Source organism: Neopelma chrysocephalum, unplaced genomic scaffold (genome assembly GCF_003984885.1).
Source record: "Neopelma chrysocephalum unplaced genomic scaffold, ASM398488v2 Primary Assembly neopelma1_155, whole genome shotgun sequence".
NCBI classification, from domain to species: domain Eukaryota; kingdom Metazoa; phylum Chordata; class Aves; order Passeriformes; family Pipridae; genus Neopelma; species Neopelma chrysocephalum.
In genome coordinates, this window is record NW_020897817.1 from 1,449,096 (window position 1) to 1,472,030 (window position 22,935).

General features: G+C 53.6%; 1 protein-coding gene across 1 annotated transcript in view; it reads left to right on the forward strand.

The window, feature by feature from the left end:
* The window catches only part of CSMD2 (CUB and Sushi multiple domains 2), a 245,534-nt gene that overhangs the window by 193,750 nt on the left and 28,849 nt on the right, over positions 1 to 22,935 (forward strand). The window contains exons 41-51 of the mRNA XM_027701316.1: positions 2,687 to 2,868; positions 3,629 to 3,774; positions 6,085 to 6,165; positions 7,071 to 7,184; positions 8,986 to 9,174; positions 9,954 to 10,100; positions 11,225 to 11,413; positions 16,386 to 16,571; positions 17,287 to 17,481; positions 19,184 to 19,357; positions 20,631 to 20,804. Of these exons, the coding sequence (XP_027557117.1) occupies positions 2,687 to 2,868; positions 3,629 to 3,774; positions 6,085 to 6,165; positions 7,071 to 7,184; positions 8,986 to 9,174; positions 9,954 to 10,100; positions 11,225 to 11,413; positions 16,386 to 16,571; positions 17,287 to 17,481; positions 19,184 to 19,357; positions 20,631 to 20,804 (1,777 nt within the window). The remainder of the gene's footprint in view (positions 1 to 2,686; positions 2,869 to 3,628; positions 3,775 to 6,084; positions 6,166 to 7,070; positions 7,185 to 8,985; positions 9,175 to 9,953; positions 10,101 to 11,224; positions 11,414 to 16,385; positions 16,572 to 17,286; positions 17,482 to 19,183; positions 19,358 to 20,630; positions 20,805 to 22,935) is intronic.

Sequence of the window (22,935 nt, forward strand, 5' to 3'; positions counted from 1 at the left end):
CCCCAGCTCCCTCAGCCTCTCCTCACAGCACTTGTGCTCCAGTCCCTTCCCCAGCCTTGTTGCTTTTCTCTGGACCTGCTCCAGGACCTCAATGTCCTTCCTGAGCTGAGGGGCCCAGAACTGGACACAGCACTCCAGGGGTGGCCTCACCAGCGCTGAGTCCAGGGGCAGAATCACTTCCTTGGACCTGTTGGCCACACTGTTCCTGCTCCAGGCCAGGATCCATTGGCCTTCTTGTGCTCTTGGGGTCAAACCTCCCCCCCTGAGGTGCTGGAGTGTGTTCTCCAGGAGCTGGTGATCAGCTTGATCTGGCACAAAGCGAATATTTTGGGCGGTTCAGAACCAGGGAGCAACTTTAAGGCAGAGGTTGAGTCTCATGGTGTGGGTGAGGACAGTCTCCAGCTCTCCCCTCACTGCTGGGAGCTGCATTTCAGAGAGACACAGTCCAGGGCCCTTGTAGGAATAATTACATTTTGCTTTATTTCTTCAACAGCATTGAGCTTCTCTCGATTTAGCACTGGGAAATCCACTTAGTCCCTGGGCAGGGATCCTTGCAGCTCTGGGGCTCTCAGTTGGGAAGGTGGTGTCCCTGCCTGCTCTCCTTAGTGTGGCACCTCCAAAATGACCCAGATGGGAAATCTTCAGGAACTTTCCACGCTCTCCTTTCTGCAGACCACTGTGCCAGGAGGCCTCTGCAGGCTGAGGGAGTGCAGATCTCCATTCCAGGCATCAAAACTCCAGTGTCCAAATTCTCTTTTCCCCCCCCACAGTGTGGCTGTTCCAGCCTGTCCTCCACGGGGCCACAGTGGCCCGAGTTCTGTGTGATTGACTTCAGAAGGTTTGCAGGTGAACCTTTGAGAAGTTCAGCTCTGCTTATTGAAGATTTTCCCCCCGCCTTTCCCAGGAGCACTGACCTTTCTCCCAGCCTCTTACAGCCCTTGGTCTGCAGGGAGGGAGAGAGAGAGAGGTGATATTTTCCCTCTTTTAAGTCCTTGAACCCCAGAGAACACAGAGCATAAAGAACCAAATCCTCAGCTGCTCTTTCCCAGTCCAGCAACGTGTCAGTGGGAGCCTGTCCTGTGCCCAGGGGGTGCTGGGAGCAGGATTGTGCCCTCACCTACCTCTGCCAGCTGCAGCCATCCCTGTTATTGTGTTTTTAAGGAGTTTGCTGGCTCTGCAGCACTTTAAGAGCAGAGAGGTGAGGGCGAGGGGCATTTTGGCCCATTTGCTGCTGCTCTCTGTGCTACATCTGCTGGGCTGTTCCTGCTGGTAAAAACTTGCCTTTTCTTGCTCTTTTCCCTTAAATGGTCCATTTTTTGCATAGCAGCAGGCAGGGAGGACGTGCTGCCTTAGGCAAAGCACCTCACCTTCCCCTGGCAGGTCAGTGCTGAAAGGTCTTTTAATTAAAAGAGAAGCTGTAATTCCGAAATAAAGGCACAGAGGTTCTTCCAGGGAGGTTTTTGCAGTGATCAGCAGCCTTCCTGCAGCTCTGCAGGGCAGGAGGGAACTTGGCCCCTAAGGCTTCCTGGGTGTTTGTTTGAGAAAATGAGGGTGGGGAGTTCTGTAAATACACGTGGGGAGAGCAGGGCCAGGCAGGGAACACGTGGAGTTTGGATCTCAGCTGGCTCAGGGAGATCTGGGGAGCTGCTCCTGCATGGAAAGCAGAGGGTGTTGCTCTGTGTGAGACCCTGAGCCTGGATCCATGAGTTCTGTGGGGAGGGAGAATCATGGAATTGTTAAGGGTGGAGAAAACCTTTGACGGTCACCAAGTCCAACCACCAACCCAGCACCACGTTCACCACTAAACCACGTCCTCAAGAGCCACATGCCATGATTTTTGAACTCTTCCAAGGGTGGTGAGTCCACCAGTGCCCTGGGCAGCCTGTTCCCATGCCAGGATTGGGTCAGTGCAGCTCCTTGGGGCAGAGCTGGCTCGGGCAGGGGACACTGAGCTGTGCCAGTGCCTGCAGTGGGTGCAGGAGGCCAGGAGCACCTGCAGATGCTCTCAGCATTCCCATTTCCACGCCAGGGCGGTGCAGAGGCTGCTGCTTGTACCTGAGCCACCCAGAGCTGTGTCCCTGCAGCAGGAGGTCACCCTCCTGTGCCCCCAGGGCCCTGCCCAGGCTGTCTCCAGTTGCCTCTCTTTATCCTGCAGGTCCATTTGGAGCTGGAGGGCTCCTGGTGCAGTGGAACTGTCCTGGTGATTAATGGCTTGGACGCTGCTGCCACACAAATCCTCATTTCCCCCCTGCTCTGCTCCGTGCAGAGCCAGCTGCTGGCCCAGCCCCTGCTGCAGGAACAAGGGCATGGATTTGCCCACTGGTGGGATCCCAGCAGGAGCTCTGTTTTCCGTGCACAGGCAGCTGGTGGAGCCCAGGGACTCTTAGCAGGGCATGAGGGAGAGTTTGTTTGCACACCTGGCTGTCACATCTGGACAAAACGCCCTGGCAGGCTCCTCTCAGCTCTGGAGCACTTCATAAATTCACTGTAATGGGATGAAGTTAAAAAGGTTTGACAGGTAGAGATTGTCTGAGGCGAGCCAGGCCAAGATCTGGGTCCTCCTGCATCCAGAATTGACGTCTTGTTATGATAAAAAATGAAAGAAAAATGGGAAATGGGGGATCTTTATGAGTTGTGTTTGGGGGGGTTATTTCTTCATCAGGTTTGTGTTTCTCTCTGATTCCCTGCAGTGCCTTGTGGGGGGAATGTCACCACCCAGAATGGGACAGTTTACTCCCCTGGCTTCCCCAACCAGTACCCCAATTCCCAGGACTGCACTTGGCTGCTCACGGTGCCCGTGGGATATGGGATCCACCTCAACTTCACCCTGCTGCAGACAGAGCCCTACAACGACTTCATCACTGTGTGGTGGGTACAGCCCAGCTTTGGGGGGCTCCTGGAGCCACTCCAGGGGCTCCACCTGGGAAAGGTGCCCTTGGCTTTTCCATGGGAACTGGGATCTCTGCTGGAGATGGGCTCAGCTCTGCTGCAGTGACACTGGTTTCTTCACCCCGGGGGCTTTCCAGGCTGGGAGCTTCCTTTTCTACTTGTAGGAGGGAAGGGAAATCATTATTTTTGCATTATTTCTTTTAATAGAAATAGATAGAAATATTATTTATGCACAGTGGTGAGCATTATCAGCTCCAGGCAGCCGAGGGAGCACATGTAGCTGCTCTGCTTGAAGAGCTTGGGGGCCGAATTCTTGGGCTTGTAGCACTCAATAAATGATCTTCAGAATATCCCAGTGCCTGCTCTGCAAACAGGGAGGGACATTCCTTTTGGAAAATAATAATAAATGAATGATCTTCAGAATATCCCAGTGCCTGCTCTGCAAACAGGGAGCGACATTCCTTTGGAAAACCAGTCCTGACTCTTCAGGTTCTGAGGCTAAAAGTGAAGTTCATGGTTGCAGTTGTGCACTGGGTGAGCACTGTGAGCCAGAAGAGATGATCCTGGTTCTCCTGGAGCAGGGAGAGGGACTGGGGGGGTCCAGGTCACTGCCCAGGGAAATGAAAAGCAGATCTGGGAAAGGGAGGACGAGGAAGGGAGAGCAGGGAGGAGGAGGAGGGTTGTTTTCTGAGGTTAAAAACTATGTAATAATGCTCTTCTCTCATGTTTCTGCCATCAGGGATGGAGCCCAGCAAACAGCCCCCCAGCTGGGGGTGTTCACTGGCAACTCTGCCAAGAAATCAGCCCAGAGCTCCTCCAACCAGGTCCTGCTGAAGTTCCACAGCGACGCTGCCAACGGGGGCATTTTTGCCATTTATTTCTATGGTCTGTATGGCTCTGTCCTGGGGGGTGGGGGGCACATGGAGCAGCTGGGAGGCAGGAATAGAGCTGGGAAAGATGGGAACAAACCCTCTTGTTAACCTGGAGTCTTCCCAAAAGGGGCAGTTTTACAGGTCTCTTGTGCTGCCTGTAAATCCCATCCTCTCCATGGCACATCCCTGCTTTGTTTGCCTAAAACTCCCCTTCCCTGCAGTTTGTGGATGCAGAATTCCCTTTTTTTAGTGCTCTGCCAAACCAACTGGATCATCCTGGGGGCCTGTTTTAAATGATCCAGCAGAGGCACAACTTCATTCCTCTGGGGAGGAGGAGGATTCCTGTAAATCCCTGGATTACTCAGGGATTCTTTGGTGTGAGGGCAGCAAAATCTTGGGTATTACATTAAGTGAGAGCATTTGCTTGGTGGCTCTAAACAAGAGCCTGACTGGAAATCGGATTAGCTGACGAGTTCCTGCAGCAAGTGCTGGGATTTGGGGAAGTGCAAATGGGAGAACTTGCTCTTGCTTCAGGATGAATCCCATGCTGAGCCCCTGCAGAAGGGCTGGAGCTCAGCTCTGAGAGGGACAGGCTGAATTTCAGGGATTGCTGAGCTCCAGGAGGAGCTGATTCCCTGCTGCTGGAAGATTGACATTCCCAAACAACAGAACAACCCTGCAGGAAAGGATGGATTGGGCAGTTTGGCTCAGGAAGGGGGCAGAGGGTGGCCAGTGCTGCATTCCCACCCTTTGTGGTGGGAGTGAGAGCCCCTCACTGCTGTGGGCAGAGCCCCTCAGCCACGGGGCCATTCCCTAATAATAATAATAATAATAATAATAATAATAATAATAATTTGAGGGGGTTTTATATTGAGGTGTAAAGTCTGGGATTGGGGCTGGAAGGGATCAGGGGTGGTTTAACAGTCATTTATAACTCGTAGCCACTCTTGCAACTGTTATGAAAGTCTCATTTATAGAACCATGGGATGCTTTGGGTTGGGAGGGACCTTGAAGATCACCCAGTTCCTGCCATGGGCAGAAACCTCCCACTTGTCCTGGAGGCTCAGGGTCCCTCCAGTGCCACGTGCTTGTGTTTTCCTCCCCTTGCACACCCAGAACAGTTAAGCCCATCCCTCACATTGAAGGGAAGCCCTTGTGTTCCCTGCAAACACCCTGCTTTCCCACGTGCCTTTGGAAAAGCATTATCCTGCCCCACCTTATGGAGAAAGGAAATCAGGGCATTTTACCATCATCATCATCACCTTTTTAGGGTGCTGCCAGGCCTGCCAGCCCTCCTGTGCTGTGGAGAGCTCAACATCCATCCTGGGCTTGGCAGGAATTGATATTCAGGGGCAGCCCCAGCTCCAGTCTCCTAAAGGAAAAGGCTGATCTGAATTTCAGGGGGAAGTTCTGCTTGTCTGGGGTCAGGTGCAGGGGGAGCAGAGGATGCAGGGAAGTGCTGAGCAAATAGCAGAAAATGTCTGGCATTAATATTCATTTGGTTGCTGGGAACCAATATATCCAATGTACCCCTGCTCAGAGCTCTGGGGTGTTTGTTTTTGTGAGCAACCCCCTTCTCCTGAGCTTCCTTTTGCTCACTGTGAGCTGAGATTTAATTTTTGGTGGAAAATTCGCCCTAAAAAAAAAATCATTTCTGCCCTTCAAGTGGATTTCTTCCTGCTGAGCCACATGATACCCCCAAAAAACACCTAATGAGGCAAAGAGTAGAAATTTTACCCTGTTTTGCTTTCTATGAGCACTGACACTGACCTTGCACAGGTCACTCTGTGAACTCCAAGGAGGATCTGCAGTTGGAAGCACCAGCACTCCTGGAATTCCTTCTGGAAGAAATTAATAAAAGAAATCAGTGAATTCTGAGATCCCTGTTGAAGGACAGGCACGAAGGATGGAATTCCCTGAGGAATTATTGGAGCTGGAGCTGGGGGGGAGGTTCTCCCTCCTCTGTCACTGCCCAAGTTCCACTGAGGTCACCAAGATCTTCCCAAAAAGGTGCTGGTGGATGTTGCCTCATCCTTGTTCACCATTCAGTGCCCTCCAAAGGGACTGGCACTGTGCAGGCACCTCCATCTCCCCTGATCTGCACCAGAACCTCCCCTGGACTGACCCAAACCTGTTTCCCACCAGGAGTGAGAAACTTTGGGGGACACAAATTCCCGGCTCCATCTCTGCGGGGTTTGGAGGGCTTGGCTGCATTTTGCCAATTCCTCCTCCTCGTGGAGAAGGGGGAGGATCTTCCCTGAGTCCATCCTGTGGCTTTTCACCCCCAAGCTCAACATCTGCTGCTCTTTTTTTGCCCTCCCAGCTTACCAGCTGTCCCGGTGCCAACCTCCCACCATGGTCCCCAACGCCGAGATCATCACTGAGAACGAGGAGTTCAACATAGGTAACCTCTCCTCATCTCCTCATCCCCTCATCCCTCCTTCCCCCCTCTCCAGCTGCTGGGAATACCCTTGGGAACCCCTTTTTCCCCCACATCAGGAGCTGTGCCTGACCCTGCCCAACACCGGCACCGACCTGGAGTCAAAACTGCTCCCATTGTCCCGAGGTTTTTGGGGCTTTTTCTGTCCCTCTCAGCACTCAGAAGTGCTTTTGGCTTTTGGGACAGTGTTTGGGAACACTCAGGAATCTTTGTTTTCGGGTGTTTCTCACAGAGCCTTGTGTGGAAGCCCAGAGGCCTTTATTCCTTTATTTACCCAGAAACTTTCAGCCACATCCATGGTGCTTTCTGTGGGTTTTTTTTGCTGTTGCTCAGGGTTCCAGCCACGTTTTTAAGTGTCTGCAGCCACTGAAGTAGCCAAGATTTTTCTTAAAGGGAAGGGATTTTATTTTGAGGGAAATCTCCACCTGAAATAACTTCACAAAGTCGTGACAGACCCAATGTCACAAGAGCAGCTCATCCCAGTGGGATTCCAGAGTGCCTCTTATTGACACCTTTTATTTCTGTATTTACACCTTTTATTTCTGTATTTACACCCTTTATTTCTGTATTTACACCCTTTATTTCTGTAATTACACCTTTTATTGCTGTATTTACCCCCTTTATTTCTGTAATTACACCTTTTATTTCTGTAATTACACCTTTTATTTCTGTGTTTACACCCTTTATTTCTGTGTTTACACGCTTTATTTCTGTATTTCACCCTTTATTTCTGTATTTACACCCTCTGTTCCTGCATGTTCTCAGTGGCAGAGGCAGCCCAGGGTTCCCCCATCCCAGGGCAGGGTTCAACCTCGATGAATTCCATGATCTTTCCCTTGGGTTGAAGTGGTTTTTGCCCCTGTCTGCAGGTGACATAGTGAGGTACAGGTGCCTGCCCGGCTTCACCTTGATAGGAAATGAAATCCTGACCTGCAAACTCGGCACTCACCTGCAGTTTGAGGGGCCTCCTCCCACCTGTGAAGGTAAAGCTGGGGGTGCCCAGTGTGGTGGTTCCACAGTCCCTGCACTTCCATGCCCAGGGATTGTTCCCAAGTTGGGGGGATGGCTGAGGGAGGGAGTTGGGAGGGGGTTTCTTCCACATTCTGCATCTTTGGGGTGAATTCTCCTCATCTCCAGGGTCCCAGGAGTGCCAAACCTCCCATCAGGACCTTGTGGGGAGGGAGGTTCAGAGGTTCTGAACCTTGGGAGGTTTAGAGGATGACAGAACATCCTGAGCTGGAAGGACCCCCAAGGACCATCCAGTCCAAGCCCTGGCCCTGCCCAGACACCCCAAAAATCCCCCCCCGTCCCTCAGAGCATTGTCCAAACCCTCCTGGAGCTCTGGCAGCCTTGGGGCTGTGACCAAACCCTGGGGAGCCCGGGCAGTGCCCAACCAGTTCCAATTCCTGTTCCTCCACCCTTTGCTGGTTCCAGGGATTCTCTGGGATCTCCACATTCTCTGGGATCTCCACATGGTCTGGGGGGGGATTGCCTCGTGTCAGGTACCCCTGGATTGTACCCCAAGTGTTCAGGGAGGCCCTTGGAGCTTGTCCAGGCCACTGCTGCACTCTCCAGGCCACTGGTGATGTCCTTCCCCTGGGAAGGGGGGGAGTGCTGGGCTTCCAGAGCCACAGGAACAGCTCCTCCACAGAGGAGGAGGATTGTCTGCAGGCAGTCAATCCTGCAGGAGCAGCTCTTCCATTAGTGCCACGGAATGTCTGACATGGGAGAGGAATGAAAGGCCCAGCACGCTGCTTGTACACCTTGCTGCTGCTCAGGAGGGATCCCAGAGATGCTTCCCTGCTCCCATGTTCCTTTTTTTTATCCTCTGCCTTCCTGCTGGGGCTTTTGTTCGCTCCAGCAGCGATTATTTCATCTCCTTCCTTCCCTCCTATCTGGACCTTTTTACCATATAATGGGATATTTTTCTATGGTTTTATTCTCTCTGAAAAAGCACGGACCGAAGGAGAGAAAGGGAGGTCATTCAATTATTTACTGGTGGTTGTTAGCCTGGGGGTGAAGGGACTGCTTAAATTACATCTGGCCACCAATTTCTAGAGGTCAAAAAATCACTGATGGGATTAAGGATTTTGGAAAGAATACACTGTTCTTTCTGGGTACTTCTGGCTATTTTCTATTCATACAAGCCCAGCGTTTGCACTGGGGTTTAGTGGCAATTATGGATAAATAAAGATCCCTTTCTTTGTGCTTTCTGCTCCCTCTATGTGTGTTTGCCCCCTCTTTTGGGGTATTTTCGTTGGCCTTTTTTTCTGTGGTGCTTTCAGCTGGGTTTTGTGTTTCCAGGAGCTGAATGGGGTGTAGTGATTAGAGGAAGGAGTTGGAGTTCTTATGTCCCAGATAACAACTCCGTGGGTGACCCGAGATAAACCTGCAGTTCCACACTTTGTTCTAACCCAGGAGAGAGAATTTCCAGGGATTCCTGGGGAGCCTTTTGTCCCTCAGGGACAGTTGCTTGGTTGTGCTGCTGATTATTTTGAAAGGGGTGTGAAATCACACCGAGGCAGTTGAAAAGCTTTGTTTGCACTGTTGCTTTTTGCCCCTTTCTTTAAATGAGACAGTTGTTGGGATTTGTGGGAACACAGCCCAAATCAGGCTCTGGGAGTTCTCCATGACTCCCAGAGGTCAAGGTGTGCAGAGTTGTGCTCTACCTCTGCCTGGCTCATCAAGACAGACCTTCTTGGCCACAGCATCTTGTGTTTTCATCCTCCCTCTGGCAAACAGGAAAATTCCCTTTGTGTTGTCTCTCCTCCACATTTCCTGCAGTTCACTGCCCCATGAACCAGGTGATGACAGACTCCACTGGTGTGATCCTCAGCCAGAGCTTCCTGGGGAGTTACCCCCACTTCCAGACCTGCTCCTGGGTGGTGAAGGTCGAACCCGGGTACAACATCTCCCTCACCATCGAGTACTTCCTCAGTGAGAAGCAGTACGACGAGTTTGAGATCTTTGATGGTAAGAGATCCACCCCCTGGACCTGGGGGAGTTGGAACTGGGTGATCTTTAAGGTGCCTTCCAGCCCAAGCCACCCTGTGATTCTGTAATTCCCTGACTTGGTGGCAGCCAAGGGGGAAGGAAAGGAATTGCAGAGGTTTGTTAGTGGTTATCCCTGTTCCCAGAGCACTCCAAAGTCAGCTTCCCACTGCACTGCCTGTAACCTTCTGCTGAACTCGGAGCTCCTCCTAAGACTCATCGATTCCCTGCATAAGAAAACATCAGTGATTTGATTTTTGGATGGATCTAAAGTGTTTTCCGAAGGGGCAGGAGTTAGTGAGCTCCTGGGAGAAAGGGGAGCAGAGATTGCTGCCAGGGATGAGCTGGGAAGGTGGGAATACTCATCCCCGAAGACCAGGCAGCCCAGATTCTCTAGGCCCACGAGTTCCCAGGATTGGAGAGGGATCTCAGGCCCGGAGAGGGGGGATCTGTCAGCATTCCCAGGGAAGCAGCTCCATGACCAGCACAGAACACGAGCGCTGTGCTGGTGCTCCTGGAGCTGCCCAGTGGGACCTGAGCCCGAGGCATCTTGCCTGGAGCAAATCCTGGTCTTCCTGTGATCAGCTGGGCTTTATTTGCTGTGGGGTTCCCAGGAGCAAGTGCCAGCCCTGCCAGATTCACGTTCCCAGGATCACAGCGACGGCTCCGGGCGGCGACTCCTCAACGCTCCTGTTCTCCCAAAGGACCACGAGTGACTCTGTGTCAACCCTGACTCTTCCCTGTTCCCTCCTTCTCCCCAGGACCCTCTGGCCAGAGTCCCCTGCTCCTGTCTCTGAGTGGGAACTACTCAGCCCCTCTGACCGTGAGCAGCAGCGGGAACAACGTCTTCCTCCGCTGGTCCTCGGATCACGCCTACAACAGGAAAGGCTTCAAAATCCGCTACTCTGGTGAGCTCCCAGCAGGGCTCAGGGGTCTCCTCCTCAGCCTGGGGTCTCCACAAAGTTCCTGCAGAGGGACACGGACCATCTGTGAGGGCAGAAGCCAAGGAAAGGCAGGTTGTGCCCAGGAGAAACCTCGAAGCCTTGGCTGGTTTCTCCACCACTCTGAAGAATCAGAACCAGAATTAAAGAGTCATGACCAGGAGAAAGTCCAGGAAGAAACTTTGAAGCTTTGGTTGGCTTCTCAACCACTCCTCAGAGTCAGAACCAGGATGTAGAGAGTCATTGATTCCAGGGGGGGTGAATTGGATATTGGGAAAGGCTTCCTGATGAAGTCAGGCACTGGAACAGGCTGCCCAGGGAAGTGGTGGAATCACAGCCCTTGGAAGTGTTCAAAAAACGTGTGGATGTGGTGCTTGGGGACATGGTGTGGTGGTGGGTTAGTGGTTGGACCTGATCCTCTTTGAGGTGTTCTCCAACCTTAATGATTCCATGATTGTATAGACCAAGTGGCTCTGGATCTGGATGAAGGAATCCCATCCCAAAGATTGCTGTGTTCCTGAATTATCGTGTGCTCTCGTTGTGAGATGTTGGAAGATGAACATCCCAAAACATCAGCACTTGTGTCAGGAGCTGCATGAGGCACAACTTTCATGTGGTTGATGGTGTGGTTAAACACACTGTGCTCCTGCTCAGCTGTTCTGCTCCAGCTCTTGGGAGCAGGACCAGAAGCTCTTGGTTGCTCCCTCAGCACAAACCCACTGCTGAAGAGCGAATATTTGCCGGGAACTCCTTCAAATGAGTTACCGTGTTTCAGTACTTGGCAAATCTTAATTAATGGAAGTTATAAAGCCGGGTTGAGAACTTGCCAGTACGTCCTAAATAAATAATGACTTTACTCAGTAAATGAATTAAGTAATATTTAATTATCAGAAATCAGTCTTTATTTCCAGAGCTGAGTGAAACTTGGACTGGAGCCCTTTGCCCTTCCCCCTTTGACTTTGTGTTTATCCATCACAGATCTGGCACAGCCTCAGGTTGGGGTGTAAATCCCAAAAACGGGAAGGGAATTACAATCACCTTGCTGCTGCCCCATCCAGGGGTTGATTTCTTTTTCTCCTGCCCCTCTCCAGCTCCTTACTGCAGCCTCCCCCAGCCTCCAGCCCACGGGATGATCCTGAGCCACACCGGGCTGAGCCCCGGCAGCTCCGTCCGCTTCGGCTGCGACTCCGGGTACCGGCTGGCCGGGCACAGCACCAGCACCTGCACCCAGCACCCCCAGGGCTACTTCCACTGGAGGGAGGCCACCCCTCTGTGCCAAGGTGAGAGCACTGAGGGGCTGTTATAAAGATCCAGCAGCTACAGGGAGGATGGAGGTGGTTAAACTACAAAAATATTGGAATTCCTCTAATTCCCCGTCGAGTCGGGCGTGCAGGTGGGCACTGAGGGGTGATGCTCGAGTGCAGGTCCTTGGGAGAAGATGGGCAAAGAGGGAAGGGAGTAAGTGTTTGGGGGCACTGAGAATGGGTGATTAAAAAATCATCTGTGTGAAGGCTCCCGGGGTAGAAGTGTTTGAACCCTCAGCGACCGCACAGCCAGGCCTTGGTTGAGAGTGGGAGAAGTTGTTGCTTGGGAGGATCTGGAAAGGCTTGGGGAGGATCTGAAAAGGCTTGGAAGAATCTGGAAAGGCTGCCAGGAGTAGGGGTCCTGCTCTGTTTTAGTGGCTGGAATTTCCTTCAGTAATTCTGGAAGTGCCCTCTTAGGTCCGCGTGTGTCAGCGGGGGGGGCGAGAAATTTCTGAGGGTTCACGTGGTTCCTGTTGGCTTCATCTAAGATTTAGGCATGTGGTTGTTCTTTCCACATCTCCTCCTAATTAACCATAATCTCTGTGACATGTCAGACCCAGCATGGAGCAAATTCCAGGCAGGGGAGGGAGGGGGAACAGGGCACCGTGCCCCGGCGGGGTTTTGCTTCTGTTCCGTCCCGTTCCCTCTGTTCATTTTCTGATTGCACCTTTTTCTGCGTCCGCCAATCATCCCAGCTCCTTTGTGCTTGCTAAAATGCCCATCTTTATTCTGATGAAGCCTTTCAGTGTCTTTGAACATTCATCCATGTTCCAAGGGGACCGAGCGCTGGGGATTAATATTGCATCGACTTCCCTGGAAACCAGCCAGGGAACAAGAGACAGCCCAGGCACCACCAGCTCACTGCAGTGTCTGCACTGCTGGGCCAGGCTGGGCTGGAGGGGAAAAGTGGGATTGTTTAGTGTGGGGGGTACCAAGAAGCCCTGAAAAAAATCCCTTCTGTGCTCCCGAATCGCTCGGGAATTGCACCTCTGTAGGGTGGCTGTGGCTGCTCATTTCCCTTTGGGGTTGATTTAGATGTGAGAGGAAGGCAGTAAATCAAGATCCTGCCGCCCCATCCCACTGGGAAGCTGGGCACGGGCTCAGGTAGGGATTTAACCTCCCTGAAAACAGGATGGGGCAAAGCCAAGGGCTGGAAGGAGCAGATGAGCAGCACAGCCAGGGCTGTCATGGCAACTGTGCCTCCCTCAGCCCAGAGCAAGGGATCCCTCTGATTTACTGCATCTTTTTTTGAAGGAGAATCATGTAATCCAGAACAGGTACAAGTGCTGCTCAGCTTCACTGCCCTGCAGTGCTGGAATGTCACCTGAGCCTCGTGTGCAGCTCCAAAAGCTGGATTTACTTCCAGAGGGGTTGTGGTGTGTGGGAACTGGGTTTTAAACGGGAAGGAGGGAAGCAGATCCAGGGGGGATGTGTGGGGAGGTTGGGAGAGGCTGTGCCAGGGTGGGGTGACCCTGACAGCCCGGGTTCAAAGCAGAAACAAGTCCCTGAGCAGCAGTTCCCAGGTCAGCAGGGAGGGACTCGGAGCCAGACCATCCATGGCTTGTCCCTGCCAGGCCTGGAAACGTTGGAAAGCTCCTGTGGTGTTGCTGAGCACCCCAGATCTGCACTGTGGGCAGGGATTTCCCATGGGAGCTGCACTGGGAGCACCAAACCCATCCTGCACCTTCAGCTGAAGGTGTGACACGTCAGGAGCCTGATGGGCACAGCCCATGGTGCCACTCTATGGCAGAGGAAGAATTTGGGGGCTGATTCCCAGCATTTCAGGTGGGCTCCTGATTCAGTTTCCCCTTGGGAGGGGTGTGTGTCCCCACTGACCCCACAAAGAGCAGCTTGGTCGGGATCTTGGTGCTGGATGTCCCTCTGGAAGAGCAAGGAGAACTTGCTGGGCACATGTTAGATCCTGAGGCTGAAAGAAGCCCCTGGGGCAAGTCACCCTTTGTGTTTCCTTGGATTTCTATCAGGAATCTTAACCCTGGCCAGTGCCTTGGGATGGGTGCAGGCTGCAGGAGGGGAGTGAGCAGCAGTGAGCCAGAGCTGGAAGAGAACTGGTGGAGGAGCAGCTCCCCCCCAAGGCTTGGAGCAGTGGCCAGGGCTGGCTCTGCTTTTCCTTCAGCTACATAAAATCCAACATCCTTTTTTTTTTCCCCCAGATTGCTCTCTCAAAGCCAACTGGCAGCCTCTTGTTTTGGGCTGTGCTCAAATTCTTATCCTTTCAGGTGGCCGGGACCTCCCGGCAGAGGTTTGGGAATGGCATAAATTGCCCCCCAGTCAGGGGGAGGGGAACTGGGGTGCCCATAAACACTCGGTCTAGTTAACAAGTGCCATTTCCCCAAGCTCCTTTCTGCCAGCTCCTAATCCTCTTCCCCTTCCCCATCCCCTCTGAATAATCTTTACTACGTGCTCCGTCCTCGCTGACATTTCTGGAGGCAGCAGAGAATATTCCACAGGGAACAATCCTGCCTTGGCACCGAGAGGAGAACACTCCATGATCTAATACTGCCTTCTCTGTCTCTGCTGCCTATTTTTAAGCAGCTTTGTTTTTGGAATCCCAGCTGCAGCCTTGCTTTCCCAGCCTCTGTCCCTTCTCCCAGCAGAGTTCCTGCACCTCTGAGCCCCCAGAGCTGCCCCTTCTCCTTTTGCCCTGGATCTCACTCTCCATGGGTGACTCTGAGCCAAACTCTGCTTTGATTTCCCCTGGAAGAACCTCTGCCATCCCTGGTTCTGGGGGATCCTGCATCAGGGAGCAGGGGGCAGGTTTATGGCCACCCCAAAACCCAAATGTCTCTGCTTCGTGTGGGGCTCTGTAAATAAAAACTTACTAATGTTTGCAAAGTGACAGAGAATAGGTTTAAGTTGGATATTGGGAAGAAATCCTTCCCTGGGAGGGTGGGGAGACCCTGGCACAGGTTGCCCAGAGAAGCTGTGGCTGCCCCTGGATCCCTGGGAGTGTCCCAGGCCAAGTTGGACGGGGCTTGGAGCAACTGGGATAGTGGCAGATGTCCCTGCCCATGTGGGACTGGATGAGCTTTAGGGTCCCTTCCAACCCAACCCATCCTGGGATTCTGTGAAATGAAGGCAAGAGGGAGCTCAGCCTCTCTGAGCTGGAGCACAGCTGGCCCTGTGGGGGCAAATAGAGGGGATGAGTTCTGGGGAAGCCTCAGGCTGCAGAAGAGAATGGAAGGGAGAAAGGAGAAGGTTTTGGTGGGGGTGGTGAAGTGGGAAGGGCTCAGCTCACCCCCCCAGCCCTCGTGGCCAGATGCAATGGAAAGGAACAACAGAACTGCTGGGTGAAAGGGAAAAGGTTGGACTTCCCAGGTCCCCTCTTTTCCCTGGGAATGAAATTGGTATTCAGTGTGGCTGCTTGTCTAGACACCCAGCCTTGGAGAGAGCTCCTGAGCCCGCCGGAGTGACATCCCTGTGATTATCAGCCCAGCCAGGGATGTGCCTGATCCTGCACAATTGCTCACACCTCTGAGCAACACCAGCCCCTGCCAGCGCTGGGGGATCCTGCTCCAGCATCCCAGGAGGAGCAGGAGTGGGATAAAAGCTGCTTGGACCTTGGGGGAGTGCTGGGAAGCTCCGGGGCTGCTGCACACACTCATCTGGTGTCTCTTCTCCAGCTCAGTGGGGTCCCTGTCACCTGAGGGTCACTTTTTCTAAGGTTGCTGGTTTTCCAGCCCTGGTTGTTGTGCAGAGGGAATGACAGGAAGGTGAATGTGTTGGAGTGTCAGCATGTGGGTCAGGAGACACGGGCTCAGCCTCCACCTCCTGCACGAGCTGAGCGGGAGCAGCTCTGGCTCCTCCAGGAGGGGATGGATGTCCCTCAGAGCAGTTTGGAAATGCAGACAGGGCTGGGTCTGGTGTTGGCCTGCAGGGCTGTGCTCTGTGGCAACTCCTGCTCCTCTCAGAGCCCCACAGAGGCATTGGCAGCCCACTGGCTGGTGGTGTCCCAGTGGAGCTTCTCCTTGGCCATCCCGTCCTGTCACCTCCAGCTCTACCAAGATGGGCTTCCCCAGGGCCAAGGCTTGGAGAGGGATGGGGGGTTTGGAGGCAGGTCTGGGTTTGGTTTCCCAACTCCTTTGAATGCCGAGAGAGAAGAGCAGCTGTGAGTGAGGGGCTCCCAGCACTGGCATTCCCAGGGGAGGGAAGGAGGGCGACAGGGCTGCTCGTGTCCTGCAGCAGAAGTGAACGTGGCTCTTCTCTGTCCCTCTCTAGGGCCTGCCTGTCCCCTCCCTGCCCTTTTTGGGGCTCCCCTGGCTGCAGAGCCTGGGGTTTCAGCAGGAGTGGTGCAGAGCCTCCTCTCCCAAGCGCTGCCATCTCCAGCAGCCTCTTGGCTCGGTGCCCGTTTATCCATTTTTCCCCTGAACAACCCCCCCCTTTTACCTCCTCAGCCATAACTCTAAATTTAGCCTTCCTTCTGCCACAACATAATTACACAATTTGCTGCCTTATGTAATCCAGAAGTGCTCTTGGAGAGGGGTTTGGGGCTGTTGCTGCTGTGGGATGTAAATACAAAGCGTTCTTGCTATCGGATCCGTTATCTCTGTGTGAAAACTTTGGAGTGCTGAGCTGATGCATTTGGTGTTACAGATATTATGGAAAGTACAGCCAGAGTTCTCTTCCAGGAGAAATTGGAATTCAGGGTTGGCTCTACTGATAGGGTTGAAAATATGATCCTCTGTGGAAAGTGGACATTCCCTGCAGCTTCTGGAGCTGTTGTGAGAGTTCAGGAAGTGTTTGGATGATACTCTCAGGCACAGGGTGTGACTTTTGGGGACAGTCATGGGTTGGACTCCATGATTCTTGTGGGTCCCTTCCAACTCAGCACATTCAGTGATCCTGTGAATAGGAGGGTTTGGGAGCTGTGCTTTGGGCTCGCCACAAATCCAGGATAAAATGGGAAGCTGACTGATTTTTTTTTTCCCAGCTCTGTCCTGCGGAGTTCCCAGAGCCCCAAGGAACGGGGTTGTCTTTGGCAAGGAGTACACAGTGGGGACAAAGGCTGTGTACCACTGCAACCAGGGCTTCCAGCTGCAGCCAGGAGCAGAGCCCAGCACCGAGTGCCTGCAGTCGGGGCAGTGGAGCAACGGGAACCAGCCCCCCCAGTGTGTGGGTGAGTGTGGGGCCAGCACATCCCACCGGGAATTCTGCCTGTCCACTCACTGGTGTCTCCCACCTGTAGCATGGACAGCTTTGCCCCGTGGGTGTGGGGTTCAGGACAGCATGTTTCTAATCCTAAAAAACTGGATAAATGTCCCTCTGGTGGGGTCTTGGTGTCCCACCTGTACAGGTGGTGTCTCCTCACTGAAAACCCACCACACTCACAGAGTCACAGAGTCTGCTGGGCTGGGAGGGACCCACAAGGACCATCCTGTCCAACTCCCGGCCCTGCATGGGCCCATCCCCAAGAGTCACCCCCTGTGCCCCAGAGGATCATCCAAACCCTCCTGGAGCTCTGGCAGCCTTCCGACTGTGCCCACTGCCCTGGGGAGCCTGGGCAGTGCCAGAGATCCAACCTTTCCCTGAGATCCAACCTGACCCTGCCCTGACACAACTCCAGCCATTCCCTGGGTGCTGTCCCTGGTCTGCCCAGAGCAGAGTTCAGTCCCTGCCCCTCCTCTGCCCCTGCCCAGGCAGTTGGAACTGCAGTGAGGTCTCTTTTCTTCCCCAACTGAACACACCGAGTGCCCTCAGTGTCCTCCCACGGCTTCAAATCAAGTCCCTTCCCACCCTCGCTGCCTCCTTTGGATGCTCTAACAATCAAACACCCATTAACACCTTTTCCTGTCCCTTTTTTCCCCCCCTGGCCCTGCACCCCCCGTGTCCAGCTGTGGCCTGTCCCGACGTCGGCAGCATCGCGGTGGAGCACGGCCGCTGGAGACTCACCTACGAGGTCCAGTACCACTACAACGCCCAGCTCATGCTCATCTGCGACCCTGGCTACTACTACACGGGCCAGAGGGTCATCAGGTGCCAGGCCAATGGCAAGTGGAGCATAGGGGAGCCCATGCCCACCTGTAAAAGTAAGAGCGGGGGGGCACTCGGGGCAGGGCAGGGTGGTCTCACAGGGGGTGGGGGGCCTGTTTTCCCTTTGGTGGGTGCAGCCACACCACAGCCCTGGCTGCTCTTGGCAGCACCTGAGGTGGATGCACCAGAACTCTGTTAGAAGAGGGTTTGGATGCAGGGACAGGTCACGTCCTGATGTGATCCTTAGTTTGATCCGACTGACTCTGGGTGAGCTCAAGCACTCCAGCTCCTCTCTTTGCTGTCACCGCTGCCAGATGCTCTGAAGTTTGCTTTTAAGGAGGAAAAATAAAACCTGCTGGTGTTAAAACCTCCCCTCTTCCCTCTCCATGCAAACACCAGGTTTACAAGGGTAGTGGTGTCGCCCGTAAATCAAAACCACTCTGGGCAAACAAGCAGCTCTCAGTTGTTCTGCCACGACTGCTGTGCTTTGGATCTTCCCTTTTGTCAGAGGTGGTGGGTTTTTTTCCTCTCTAAGTGCAGACAGAGACAGAAGAACCTCTCCTTCCCTCCTGCCTGCCTTTGTTTGTGGAGATGTGACTGCAGGGTGGGTGACAGATGTACTTTTCCCCCCTGCCAGCTCTTCCGCCAGATCCGGGAGCAGGAGCCTGACCTCGTTTTGTTCCCTCAGCCTTATTGCCACCTAAATTCAAATGACAGGATCTTGGCAGAGCACCGAGGTCACAAGCACCCAGCGTGGGTCCCTTGGCTCCTCGCTGAGGGCAGGAGCTCCGGAGGGTTTTGCAGATCTTTGAGGCAGAGAAAATAAAGATAAAAGAGAAGGAGCTGAATTGTGTGTGGCTGGGAGCTGTGGCTGCAGGGCTCCAGCTGCTGCAAACCCACCTGGGTGTCCTCTGTGGGTCTCACCTTCAGGTGACAGCTCTGTCCTGGAGGTCACAGTGTGGGGAAAAGCTGGGTGGAATTGGAATTGGAATTTTCATTGGGAATTTTGTACCATTTCAAGGCAACGCTGGACGGGGCTTGGGAGAATTGGGATGGTTCAGCCTGGACAAGAGAAGGCTTTGGGGTGACCTGATTGTGACCTTTCAGTGCCTGAAGGGAGCTGAGAGGAAGGATGGAGGGAGACTATTTACAAGGGCTTGGAGGGACAGGACAAGGGGGAATGGCTTTAAGCTGGAAAAGGGGAGATCTGGGTGGGATATTGGGAAGGGATCCTTCCCTGGGAGGGTGGGGAGGCCCTGGCACAGGTTGCCCAGAGAATCTGTTGCTACCCCATCCTTGGAAGTGTCCAAGGTGAGGTTGGAGCAACCTGGGCTAGAGGAAGTTGTCCCTGCCCGTGGCAGGGGGTGGAACAAGATGAACTCTCAGGTCCCTTCCATCCCAAACCATTCTGGGATCGTGTGATGTTGTGGAATTCCTACAAATCAAGTTTCCCACTGCACCTAACAATGGGTTAATGGTAGAAATATTCCTGTGTGAAAAACTTTCCGTGTGAAAAGCTCCTTTAGTTTCTTCCTGGCCCATCTTTAGCACTTCCCTCGTGTCCTGAGCATAAATATTAACGACCCTTGTATTTGTCACCTTGTCTAGCACGGCTCTGAATTGTTATTACTCATGTAACTATTTAATAATCTTTCCCACTCATTCCTTACTCCAGCAAGGAGTGACTGAGGGAGGTTCCTCCCAAACCAGCTGCTCCCAGCCCGGTTTTGCTCACGGTGCTTTTGGGATCTGTCCTAGTTATCTCCTGCGGGGACCTGCCGACGCCTCCCAACGGGAACAAGATCGGGACCCTGACCAGCTATGGGGCCACAGCCATCTTCTCCTGCAACACTGGCTACACCCTGGTGGGCTCCCGGGTCAGGGAGTGCATGGCCAACGGGCTTTGGAGCGGGGCAGAGGTCAGGTGCCTGGGTAGGTGTGGGGTTTGTTGGGAAAGAGCCCCGGTGGCAGCATCCATGGTGTGTTAGAAAGAGTCCTGGTGGTGTTTTGGGAGGGAATTGGGGGTTTTGCTGCTTGCTCCAAGCCAGGACTCAGGGCAGGGTTAGGTTGGATGTTAGAAAATGGTTCTTCCCCCCAGAGGGTGGTTGGGCACTGCCCAGGCTCCCCAGGGCAGTGGGCACAGCCCCAAGGCTGCCAGAGCTCCTGGAGGGTTTGGATGATCCTCTCAGGGCCAGGGGTTGGACTGGATGATCCTGGTGGGTCCTTTCCCAATTCTGCTGGAGCTGTGGGGTTTTAAGTAGATCTAGAAAGGGAGCAGACTTTGATTCCTGACTGCTCAATAGACACGAGGTGCTCGGAGACTGGAGAGCTTTAAACTGGTGGTGTTTATTTCTGGTTGCTCTGCTTTGGTTTATTTATGACAGCAGAGTCTGGAATGAACAGCCTCAAGCTGGAGGAGGACTGGTTCAATGGGATATTGGGAAGAAATCCTTTGCTATAAGGGGTGGTACCGGGCACAGGTTGCTGTGAGGAAAGGCTGGGAGAATTGGGATTGTTCAGCCTGGACAAGAGAAGGCTTTGGGGTGACCTGATTGTGACCTTCCAGTGCCTGAAGGGAGCTGAGAGGAGAGATGGAGGGAGACTATTTCCAAGGGCCTGGAGGACAGGACAAGGGGGAATGGCTTAAAGCTGGGAAAGGGGAGATTTGGGTGGGATATTGGGAAGGGATCCTTCCCTGGGAGGGTGGTGAGATTCTGAGACTCTGGAGCAGCTCTACTATGAAGAAAGGCTGGGAGAATTGGGATTGTTCAACCTGGAGAGGAGGAGGCTTTGAGGAGACCTGATTGTGGCCTTTCAGTGCCTGAAAGGGCTGACAAGAAACATGGAGAGAGACTATTTACAAGAGCATTTAGTGACAGGACAAGGGGGAATGGCTTTAAGCTGGAAAAGGGGAGATCTGGGTGGGATATTGGGAAGGAATCCTTCCCTGGGAGGGTGGGGAGGCCCTGGCACAGGTTGCCCAGAGAATCTGTTGCTGCCCCATCCCTGGAAAAGCCAGGTTGGAGCAACCTGGGCTAGTGGGAGGTGTCCCTGGGTTGAAATGAGATGATCTTTAAGGTCCCTCCCAACCCCAACCACTCTGGGATTCTGTAATTCCCCAGAGAGTTTCGGGGGTGGGCGATGCGTGTCCGTGGTGACTCCCGGTGATTCCCAGTGATTCCCAGTGACTCTCCCTCCCCCCCAGCCGGGCACTGCGGCGTCCCCAGCCCCATTGTGAACGGGCAGATCAACGGGGAGAACTACAACTACCGGGGCAGTGTGGTGTACCAGTGCAGCCCCGGGTTCCGCCTCATCGGAATGTCCGTGCGCATCTGCCAGCAGGACCATCGCTGGTCCGGCAAGACCCCTGTCTGTGTGCGTAAGTATGTGGGCACCCTGGCACCTCCCTGCGCCCCTGGGGGTGGCCAGAGGGCAGGAGGAGAGGTGGGGGGCACCCCCAGAGACCCCCCAGGCACCCCCAAACTCCTGTGCCCCCCCAGACCCTCCCCTGCCCACAGAGGCAGTCGCTGGAGGAACAGTCGTCCTGGCACATGCAGTGCTGGGAGGGGGCTCAGGGGGGGTTAAGGGGCACCCCCAGAGACCCCCCCCGGCCCCCCCAAACTCCTGTACCTCCCCCAGAGACCCCCCTGCACCCCCCCAGAGACCCCACAGCTCACACAGGGGGCTTGGGGGGGGTTGCTGTGCACACACACCCTCGGAGAGAGGGTCGGGGGGTGTCGGGATCTGCTGCTTTTGTGCTTCCCTCTGTTTTGAAAATCTCACTGTGGTCCCAGATGTCTCCCAGCTGAAGGTGTGGGTTCAGGGGAGAGACCCTCTTTTTGGGTTTCTGTTTGACACAACTCTGCCAACCATCCTGGAGACCCCCCCTCCGTGCTGGACCACAGCCCGTCTCACTCCCCTGCTCCACACCCACAGGTCACCTTGGACAACCCGCTCGTTTATCTTTCCAGTAAATAAGCTAATTAACCAAGTCTCTGGAGCTCTGAGGTGTTAATAAGTTTAAGCATCCCCTTATCATGGGCAGTGCAATCCCTGTGTTTCATATCCCGGTTCTCCAGGTGTTTATTCCGATCCCTCCTCTCTGGTTTGGAGCTTTGTGTGCTGAGTGATACCAAGATATGAAGTAAGGAATGACCTGTCTGTGAATATGCAGATTCCAGCCTAAAAACAAACAAACAAAATAAAAGGGATTAAGTTGTCAAGGTCAGCAGTGGCTCCAAAATTTGGGGGATATCTGAGGTTCTGGAGCACCTCTGCTGTGAAGAAAGGCTGGAGAGAATTGGGATCGTTCAGCCTGGACAAGAGAAGGTTTTGGGGTGACCTGATTGTGACCTTTCAGTGCCTGAAGGGAGCTGAGAGGAGAGATGGAGGGAGAGTATTTCCAAGGGCCTGGAGGGACAGGACAAGGGGGAATGGCTTTAAGGTGGAAAAGGGGAGATTTGGGTGGGATATTGGGAAGGAATCCTTCCCTGGGAGGGTGGGGAGGCCCTGGCACAGGCTGCCCAGAAAATCTGTTGCTGCCCCATCCCTGGAAGTGCGCAAGGCTGACTTGGAGCAACCAGGGCTAGTGGAAGGTGTTGGAATGAGATGAGCTTCAATGTCCCTCCCAACCCAGGCCATTCCATGATTCTGAGCTGTCACACAACGTTAGGCCTCGTGGATAACAGGGATTTCAGGCTGTTCAGCAGAGCTCTGGTGGGCTCTGGAAGGAGGTGCTTTATTGCTGTGACACAGCTCAGGGCACGCTGTGTGTGAGCACATTCCCACCTCCCACTGCCCTGGTGTGTTCTCTTTAAACCTGCTGCAGTTGCCTCTGTTTGATCCAGGCAACTCTGTAAAGCCTTTTTTTTTTTATATTTTTTCCTGGGACAGAATCCCTCACCTGTTTCAAAACACGTGTAATCGTGTTCAGAAGCACCTCAGAGCACCTGACACCTGCAGCCCTGCAGGCCTCCACATTTTCCAGCCCTGTCCTGCCATCAGCTTGCATAAGGAATAAATTGCCATCCCTCTGGTCCAGTCCAGCCTTGGCAGCCAAATGTGTTATGGATCTTTAGTGGGGATTTCATCTTCCCCTCAAGCTTCTCCTGGCACTGGCAGCTGCCCAGCAAAGCTGTAGTGATGGGCCATTACCCCTTTTCAGCATGACAATAATCAATATGGCTTTGTCCTCGCCTGTCACAGGGTGTCACATCCCTCAAGCAGCCAAAAAAGCTCTTTATGGTTTATCCTGACTTTTCTTTTGTGCAGTGGAACTCGCTGCTGGGCTGGAATGGAGGGGCTGTGTCCTCCCTGTGTCACCTGCCCCTGTGCCAGCAGAGAGGTCCAGGCATTTTCCAAAAGCACTTGGAATTTTGGAATCGGCCTCTCCCCTTCCCTGGGTGTTGCCAGAGCAGCTCAGACAGGACCCTGTACCCTTCCACCTCAAACCAACATCAGCCCCAGGAAGAAGAACTACACAAAACCCCACATTTCAGGGCTTTGGAAAT